At 49.9% G+C, this 10,159-nt stretch overlaps 1 protein-coding gene across 1 annotated transcript in view; it reads left to right on the top strand.

Annotated features, from left to right (window-relative positions):
- The first annotated feature begins 5,603 nt into the window (after window positions 1-5,603).
- Window positions 5,604-10,159, top strand: part of lmo2 (LIM domain only 2 (rhombotin-like 1)) — a 29,513-nt gene continuing 24,957 nt past the window's right edge. The window contains exon 1 of the mRNA XM_038808233.1: window positions 5,604-5,853. Coding sequence (XP_038664161.1) covers window positions 5,723-5,853 — 131 coding nt within the window. The 5' untranslated portion in view covers window positions 5,604-5,722. The remainder of the gene's footprint in view (window positions 5,854-10,159) is intronic.

Raw genomic sequence — 10,159 nt, 5'->3', positions numbered from 1 at the left:
TGCGTTGGCAGCCCAATAGTACCCACAGAGGTTGGGCAACGCCAGCCCCCCCATCCCTGCCCCGTTCCAGGAACACTCTTCCCACCATCGGAGTCCCATGCGCCCACACAAATCCCGTAATACTCCTGTTGACCCGCCTAAAAAAGGCCTTCGGGATAAGGATGGGGAGGCACTGGAACAGGAACAAAAACCTCGGGAGCACCGTCATCTTAACGGACTACACCCTCCCCGCCAGTGACAGCGGTAACATATCCCACCTCTTGAACTCCTCCTCCATCTGCTCCACCAACCTTGTGAGGTTAAGCTTGTGCAGGGCCCCCACCCCACTCCCAGCCACCTGGACACCTAGGTACCTGAAGCTCTTCCCTGCCTGCTTCAGTGGGAGCCTACAATTCCCCTCCTCCTGATTCCCCGGATGCACCACGAACAACTCGCTCTTGCCCAGGTTCAAGTTATACCCAGAGAGACCCCCAAATTCACTAAGAATCCTCATCACCTCCGGCATCCCCCCCACCGTGTCCGCCACATACAGCAACGGGTCGTCCGCATAAAGCGACACTCGATTCTCCTCCCCACCCCGCACCAGGCCCTTCCAGTTCCCTGACTCCCTCAACTCCATGGCCAGGGGCTCAATCGCCAACGCGAAGAGCAAGGGGGACAGGGGGCACCCCTGTCTCGTCCCCCAGTACAGCCGAAAGTACTCCGACCTCCTCCTATTTGTGGCTACACTCACCATCGGGGCACGTAGAGCAGCCTCACCCAACGGATAAACCCCTCCCCAAACCCAAACCTCTCCAACACCTCCCACAGATACCCCCACTCAACCCTATCAAAGGCCTTCTCCGCATCTAATGCCACCACTATCTCCACTTCCCCTTCCACATCCGGCATCATAATAATGTTGAGGAGCCTTCGTACATTCGTATTCAACTGCCTTCCCTTCACAAACCCCGTCTGGTCCTCATGAATGACCCCGGGCATGCAATCCTCTATTCTAGTGGCCAGGATCTTTGCCAGCAGCTTAGCGTCGGCGTTCAGCAGCGAAATTGGCCTATATGATCCGCACTGCAGAGGGTCCTTGTCCCGCTTCAGGATCAAGGAAATCAGCGCCTGTGACATAGTTGGGGGCAAAACCCCCCCTCCCTTGCCTCGTTAAAGGTCCGGACCAGCAGGGGGCCCAACAGGTCCACATACCTTTTATAAAATTCCGCCGGAAACCCATCCGGCCCCGGCGCTTTCCCCGACTGCATGCTCCCTATCCCTTTAACCAGCTCCTCAAGCTCAATCGGCGCCCCCAGTCCTTCCACCTGCTCCTCCTCCACCCTCGGAAATCGCAGCTTGTCCAAGAAGCGCCCCATTCCACCCCCCTCCACCAGGGGTTCCAACCGGTACAATTCCCCATAGAAGTCCCTGAAGACTCCATTAACATCTACCCCCCTCCGCACCACCTTCCCAGCTCTATCCGTCACTCCCCCAATCTCCCTGGCCGCGTCCCGCTTTCGGAGCTGGTGTGCCAGCATCCTGCTCGCCTTCTCCCCATACTCATACACCGCCCCCTGTGCTTTCCTCCACAGAGCTTCCGCCTTTCTGGTAGTCAATAGGTCGAATCTGGCCTGAAGGCTATGCCGCTCCCCCAGCAATCCCTCCTCCGGAGCCTCCGCATATCTCCTATCCACCCTCACCATCTCCCCTATCAGTCTCTCCCTCTCCCTCTGCTCCCCCCCCCCTCCCTATGGGTTCGGATGGAAATCAACTCCCCTCTAATCACCGCCTTCAATGCCTCCCAGACCGTCCCCACTCAGACCACCCCGTTGTCGTTGGCCTCAAGGTACCTCTCGATACACCCCTGAAACCTCTCGGCCACCTCCTCATCTGCCAGCAGCCCCACCTCCAAGCGCCAGAGCGGACATTGGTCCCTCTCTTCCCTCAGCCCGAGGTCCACCCAGTGTGGGGCAATGGCAATGAAATGGCAATGACGGAGTATTCCACATCCTCCATCCTGGAAACCAGCCCCCTGCTCAGGACAAAAAAAATCAATCCTCAAATAGGCCTTATGCACGTGGGAGAAAAACGAGTACTCCCTGGCCCTTGGCCTCGCAAACCTCCAGGGATCCACCCCCCCCATCTGGTCCATAAATCCCCTCAACACCTTAGCCGCCGCCGGCCTCCTACCCTTCCGGGACTTGGATCGATCCAATGGGGAATCCAGTACTGTGTTGAAGTCCCCCCCCCATGATCAGGACCCCACCTCCAGGTCCGGAATGCGGCCCAACATATGCCGCATAAACCCCGCATCGTCCCAATTTGGGGCGTAAACATTCACCAACACCACCCGCTCCCCCTGCAGCTTACCACTCACCATCACGTACCTCCCGCCACTGTCAGCCACCACATTTAACGCCTCAAACGTCACCTTCTTCCCCACCAGGATCGCCACCCCCCGACTCTTCTCATCCAGCCCTGAGTGAAATACTTGGCCCTCCCATCCCTTCCGCAGCCGAACCTGGTCCACCACTTTCAGGTGTGTCTCTTGGAGCATGGCCACATCCGCATTCAGCCCCTTCAGGTGCACAAACACCCAGCCCTTTTGACCGGCCCATTCAGCCCCCTCACATTCCAGGTTATCAGCCGGATCAAAGGGCTCCCTGCCCCCCTCCCCTGCCGGTTAGCCATAACCCATCCCCTGCCCACCACTGGCCAGCGTTCCCCGCTCGGCCTGTTCCCCACGGCGGCAACTCCCACCCCCCCCCCCCCCCCCCCCCCCCCCCCCCCCCCCAGCACCCCCTGCATACTCCAGCTCCTTCCTGGCCATTTCAGCAGCAACCCGGTAACACCCCCCCCTCCCAGGCTAGGACCCCACCTAGCTGCGCCCTCCCCCACACCCCCCATAGCACTCCCGTGAGCCAGCTAACTTCTGCTGACCCCGGCGACTCCCGCCCTACCTCCGACTCATCCCCACGTGGGACTACCCCTCCTCCATTGTGCCCATCAGCGGGTCCTCCTCCCCCCACACCCCCCCCCCCCGCTCTTGCGCGGGAAAAGAAAATAGCCAGCAACGGCCCGCGCTTCTCAGCCCCGACTCCGCCCCCACCATCTCCCAGCGCGGGAAACCCGAGAAAAGCCCGCGCATTCGCCCTGCCCAGCCCCGCCTCCTCTAGGGCAACTTCCATTGTCAGTCCCCCCCACCAGCTCCCCAAACTCCCCGTTTACCCCCCTGCCAGAACCCGTCCACCCATACAGAAAAACCCATACAAAAAAGACATAATGTCATCACCCCACCCACCCTAAGGCTAACCCACATCTTACATTAAACCAAGCAAATACAAGTACAGTATTATACAACATCCCCCATCTTAGACCCTCAGTTTGAGTCCAGTTTCTCGGCCTGCACAAAGGCCCACGCCTCCTCCGGGGACTCAAAATAATGGTGGTAGTCCTTGTAGGTGACCCACAGATGCGCCGGCTGCAACATGTCAAACTTCACGCTCTGTCTGTGGAGCACCGCCTTCGTCGGGTTAAACCCGGCCCTCCGCTTCGCCACCTCCCCACTCCAGTCCTGGAAGATCCGCACCTCCGTGTTCTCACACTTGCTGCTCCGCTTCTTCTTGGCCCACCGGAGCACACACTGACGATCCACGAACTGATGAAACCGCACCAACACCGCCCGTGGCGGCTCGATCAGCTTGGGCCTCCTAGCCAGAATTCTGTGGGCCCCCTCTAACTCCAGGGGCCCCTGGAAGGACCCAGCCCCCATCAGCGAGTTCAACATAACAACCACATAGGCCGCTAGGTCCGACCCCTCCAGCCCCTCCGTGAGGCCCAGGATCCGCAAATTCTTCCGCCTCGACCGGTTGTCCAGCTCCTCGAACTGCTCCTGCCACCTTTTATGGAGTGCCTCGTGCATCTCCACCTTCCCCGCAACAGCCACGGCCTCATCCTCCCTTTCGGAGGCCTGCTGCTGCAGCTCCCGGATCGCGGCCCCCTGGACTGTCTGAGCCTCCATCAGCTCTCTGGTGGTAACCTTCAACGACTCCAGCAGCTCCACCTTAAGCTCCTGAAAACAGCGCAGCAAAGTCGCCTGCTGCTCCTGCACCCACTGCCTCCACTCCTCGAGGGCTCCGCCGGCTGCCATTTTGTTTTTCTTCCCCCGCTTTTCCAGGGGTGCTTCCACCATTTTTCTCCTTACCCCACTCCAGGTCCGGACCATAGGACCGTAGGGGTCAACTCCTGTCCTCTTCCCATGTCGGGATTTGCCGACAAAGTTCCGTTGGGGGCCCTGAAAAGAGCCCCAAAGTCCGTTTTCAGCGGGAGCTGCCGAATGTGCGGCTTAGCTCCGCATTGCCGCCACCAGAAGACTATGTCTCCATCTTGACTAGTTAACGGAGTGCACCCTGATGTTTTCCTACAACTCTGTCTATATTCTTTCAGTATCTTTATTCGCTCTTTCCCTTGTTCTTCTTCTACTTTGTATTTTTGGTTGTAGAACTCCCTCTGACATCTTCAAACAGTGCCTTGTTTTCATTCTCTTCTTCAAAAATCAAAGACAACGTGCTTCCCTTTGTCAGGTTTCTGACTGCCCACATTGGTCCCAAAGGACCCCTGAATGATTGTCTTCTGAATTTCTGTCTCTTTCTGTCTCTAGTGTAACACAGTCAGCCTTTCCTGGTTGCCCAATGCATGTTTATCCAAACGTCAAGGATCTTCTGCAGCTAAACTGCAAGCAGTATTGTCAATGTTGAGGGAAATATCCTCAACAATTCAATTCAATTCAATCTGTGACGGTGCTACTGCCATTGAAGTCCCCCATCCAGAGTACATTCTTGCCACCCTCAGTGATTCCACCAAATGAAAATGCCAATGGATTAGTAATATAGATCAATCTCACAAGAGAAAGCCATACGAAACAGATCAAAATAACAATGATATGGTCATGCTGCATCAATTCATCACTGGACCCAAAAAATAATTAGCTTCTTATGCTTAGATTCATATTTTGGCAGGAACATCATAGTCATTATTTTACTATTTCAAATTGTAAAAGTCAAATTAAATTGATTAAAATCGATCTTTATAATAAAAGCTGTTATATATGTGTTCAATATGTTTCATTTATGTTTTATGTATATGTTATATATGTTTTATATGTGTGTTATGTTTTCTGTATGGTTTTGTTTTATATGCGTTGTTTTATGTGTTCTAAATGTTTCATGTATGTGTTATATGTTTTCTGTATGCGTTATGTATGTTTTAAGTGTGTTGTTTTCTGTATGTTTTGTGTTGTTTCAAATGTGTTATATTTGTTTTATATGAATGAAATGAAAATGAAAAATGAATTAAATGAATTATATATGTTTTGTGTTGTATGTCTTGTACGTGTTCGTTATGTGCCATGTTTTATGCATGTGTTAGATATGTTTTATTATTTACGTCATGTGAATGTAACCTGCGCTTTCATATCATGCTTATTTTATGCAAACGAGGCGTGCAGGAAAGCGTATAAAATATTCCACAGTTGGATTGCTGCAATTGTTTCCATGATGAGTGTGTCCTACGCCTTTAACCAGAGCGGGACACTGTCTCTTTAAGAGTGATGAGTGTTGTTTTGGAGGAAGCGGTCCCCTGGCGACGCTTCAAAGCTGCGGCTTGAGCACGAATTTCCGCGCATTGTCCGAGTCGTGATGAGGAAAAGGAAACGTGTGATGTGGGGCTGGCTGAGCGCAGTATGAAAAAAAGCCCCAGCAGCTTCGGGGCCTTGCAGAGCTGCTGCCGACCCGGAGACGCGGAGAGTCAGCGCTGCCGGCTGCCCGAGCAAATGTCAGCGGCTATCGAGAGGAAATCGCTGGAGAATGCAGAGTGAGTTACACCCTGGCGGTGTTAACATTGGGAACCGCTGTAAAGGTGGAGGGATTGCGCCAAGAGTCGGTAGGACGGACCCAGGATTGATCAATTTCCTCAAACAGCCTCCCAGTCAGAGCAGACATCTGATCATGTCATTTCACAGCAGCCCCACACTGTTCCCCCAACACAGCAGCACCTTAGCCCCACATTTAAACAGCACAACACCCAGATAGAAACCGCATTGGGGCTTTTTGATGATGGCAACATTTGGCGAAATGCATTTATTTTCATTTAATCGCTTCCTCAACTGTGCATTGACTCGCAATGCGGCGGGCATTTCTTTTATTGTCTAAGGTCATGCAACACAGGCAGAAACTCCGTTTTGATTTATTTAGGCATGTTACTCTTTAGGAGCCCTCTTTTGATTCTGGGCAAATTCCAGTCGGGGTTTGTGTGCAGCGAGGCGTTGGGACTATTTATTTTCCAGTCCTCACGGTGCATCAGAAACGGGATACAAATCCCACTGGATTGTGCCGGGAGCCCCGCCAGTCCACAGTGGCATCTGATCGGGTGCTTATCTGCTCAACGTTAGTGTGTTAGCGATGGGGCTGTGAAATATTAATGTTTCAGAGTCTCTGAATCTCTGGGGAATTCTCGTGACCCCTTCACATTTTAAGTTGAACTTCCCCTTCAGACACAGCTGCAGCTGGGTTAAACCTAGAGCATTTTTGTTTCAGTTTTATACCATGTATATTTTAAGGGATGGCAAATTGCTGTAGTACATTGGCAAAAAGTGAGCACTGAAGCACTTTAGACGCAGCAGTTTCTGTGACATTGTTAATATATTAAAACAGTTTATCAACATAAGAAAACACATTTGATAAATGACCTAGGATCTGTTTACTTCATAATTTAGGCTCTGTAGCCTTAAATCAACACTGTTCTATTTTCCCATTTTGGTACGTTCCTTGGTATAACATTCATTTTACTGTTATCAATCCCTTGGGAGATCATGTCAAAATTTCTGGGACACGTCCATTAGTTGGGGTGTTCAATAACGGCGTGAATGCAAAATTTGTAAATTCCAGCCCCACTACATAACTTGAGCACAAATTCTAGCCCGCTGCCCTTATCACAGAATTGTTACAGTTCAGGAGGCCATTCGGCCCATCTCATCTGCTTGCCTGCTCTTCCAATGACCCGTTCACCCAGTGAACCTTCTCCTTCCTTCTCCACATAACCCTACATATTCTTCCTTTTCAGATAACAGTCTAATTCCCTTCTGAATGCTTTGATTGAACCTGCCTCCACCACACTCTCAGGAAGAGCAATCCACATCTTAACCACTGGCTGTATTAAAATGTTTTTTTTAATGCCACTTTAGGGATTTTTTTTTGCTAATTACTTTAAATCTGTGCCCTCTCATTCTTGATCCTATAACGAGTGGGGACAGTTTCTCCCTATCTACTCTGTCCAGACCCCTCAAGAGTCTGAATATCTCTGTAAAATCTGATGAGGTGCTGAAAAAAATGAAAATCGCTTATTGTCACGAGTAGGCTTCAATGAAGTTACTGTGAAAAGCCTTAAACAGTAATCCCGAACAGGTTGCCACATTTCGGCACCTGTTCGGGAGGCTGTTACGGGAATCGAACCCATGCTGCTGCTGGCCTGCCTTGGTCTGTGTTCAAAGCCAGTGATTTAGCCCAGTGTGCTAAACAGCGATATTGTCACTGGACTATAAATCCAACAGTTAGGTATTTGGGTTTGAATACGCCATGGCAATGGTGAAATTTAATAATTCAATCAAAATCTAGAATTAAAATGATGAACCCATTGTCGATTGTTGTAAACACCCATCTGGTCCACAAGGGAAGGAAGTCTGGCCTATATGCGACTCCCGACCCACAGCAATGTGGTTGACTCTTAGCTGCCCTCTGAAATGCTCAAGTGAGACACTCAGCTCTCAACATTCTCTTCTCCAAGAGAACAGTCCCAACTTAGGTTGGGAGGGCCTAAGGGGCTGGTTTAGCTCAAAAGGCTAAATCGCTGGCTTTTAAAGCAGACCAAGCAGGCCAGCAGCACGGTTCGATTCCCGTACCAGCCTCCCCGGACAGACGCCGGAATGTGGCGACTAGGGGCTTTTCACAGTAACTTCATTGAAGCCTACTCGTGACAATAAGCGATTTTCATTTTCATTTCAAATGCTCAAGTGAGACACTCAGCTCTCAACATTCTCTTCTCCAAGAGAACAGTCCCAACTTAGGCTGGGAGGGCCGAAGGGCCTGTTCCTGCGCTGTATTGTTCTTTGTTCTCCAATCTATCATCTTAACTGAAGATTTTCTGGAAGCGTTCTCATTAAGCCTTTCTGCACTCTCTCTAATGCCTTCACATATTTCCTAAAGTGCAGCATCGAGAACTGGACACAATGTTCCAGCTGAGGCTGAGTCTTCTACAAGCTCAAAATAGCCTCCTTGCTCTTGTACTTTCTACCCCTATTAATGAAGCTCTATTAACTGCTCGCTCCACCTGTCCTTCCATCTTCAATGATTCATGCACACATATAACCAGGCGCCTCCTACTCCTGCTCCCCATTAGAATTTCACCCTTTATTTCAGGTTGCCCCTCCAAAATGAATCACTTCACATTTCTCCACATTGAACTTCATCTGCCTCCTTCATTCCACCAACATGTCTCAGTCCATGTGACGTTCTACCCTGTCCTCCTCACAGTTCACAATGCTTCCAAGTTTCATATCATCTGCAAATCTTGAAATTGTTCCCTGTACGCAAAGGTCTAGTTCATTACTTTAAATCAGGAAAAGCAATTAACATTAACCATCGGAGAACTCCCCCATGAACCTTCCTCCAGCCCAAGAAATATGAATAACCTCTCTTTGTTTGCTCTGATCTCATTGTTTCCTGTCACTCAGCCAATTTTGTATCCATGTTGCTATTGTTACCATCTCAGCTAATGTTACAACTGAACAGTAAGATCCCAGAGTGGCTCAATCGATCATAACTTTAATTTTTGTTCAGAGATGCGGATGAACTGCTGTTTGTGGGTTATATAAACGATTTAGACGGGTATGTAGGAGGGTTGATCAGTAAGTTTGTGGATGATACGAAAATTGGTGGTGTGATAAACAGTGAGGAGCCTTCAATTACAGGAAGATCGAGACGGGCTGGTCAGATGGAGTGATCAGTGGCAAATGGAATTCATTCTGGAGAAATGTGAGGTGATGCACTTGGGCAGGACAAACAAAGCAAGGGGTACATGATAGGCAGAACCCTGGGATTCACCGAGGATCAGAGAGATCTCGGTGTGCATGTACACTGGTCCCTTAAGGTAGCAGGGCAGGTCGCTACAGTGGTTAAGAAGGAAATGGTATACTTGCCTTTATTAGCCAAGCATAGAATCTAAGAGCAGGGGGGGATATGCTGGAAAGCTATAAAACATTGGTTAGGCAGCAGCTAAAGTATTGTGCGCAGTTCTGGAATCCCCATTATAGGAGGGATGTGATGACACTGGAAAGGGTGCAGAGGAGATTTACCAGGATGTTGCCTGGGCTTTAGAGTTTTAGTTATGAAGCGAGATCGGATAGCCTGGGTTTGTTTTCCTTGGAGCAGAGGAGACTGAGGGGGGGACATGATTGAGATGTATAAAATTATGAGATGCATAGATACAGTAGGCAGGAAGAAACGTTTCCTTTGGTGGAGGGATCAATGGCCAGAGGGCATAGATTTCAGATAAGGGGCAGGAGGTTTAGAGAGGATGTGAGGAAAATCGTTTTCACTCAGAGGGTGGTGAGAGTCTGGAACTCACTGCCTGAAAGGGTAGTGGAAGCAATACATTTAAGAAGTATTTAGATGTGCACTTGCGATGCCAAGGTACACAAGGCTATGGGCCAAATGTTGGAAGATAGGATTAAAATACTTAGGTGGTTGTTTTTGACCAGCACAGACACAATGGTCAATGGACAGAGTTGCAGGTTAACTTTTAACAAAATAAAAATACATTTATTCAACCAAAAAAGATTGACTATAATTCACTATCCCTCACTCCTACTACACCGTCACAGATGCATGCAGATCTATAAGGATTACACAATTTACAAAATATATCTTGCACTCTAATGTTCTCAGTAAGTACCCAGTCCTTGTAAACCAACAGGTCAACTGTGGCCAGACGCACCACACTCTGAAACCAAGTGGCAGATTCCATCCAAAACAATGTGTGTGGATTTCTCATCAAATCCCTCCCAGATGCTTGTCACACTGTGAGCCAACTGGCCTCACTGGAACTCTGACTTCCACACAAGTCA

Source organism: Scyliorhinus canicula, chromosome 9, assembly GCF_902713615.1.
Source record: "Scyliorhinus canicula chromosome 9, sScyCan1.1, whole genome shotgun sequence".
NCBI classification, from domain to species: Eukaryota; Metazoa; Chordata; class Chondrichthyes; order Carcharhiniformes; family Scyliorhinidae; genus Scyliorhinus; species Scyliorhinus canicula.
Note: the sequence above shows the minus strand (reverse complement) of the source record. Positions and strands in the feature narration are given on the sequence as shown.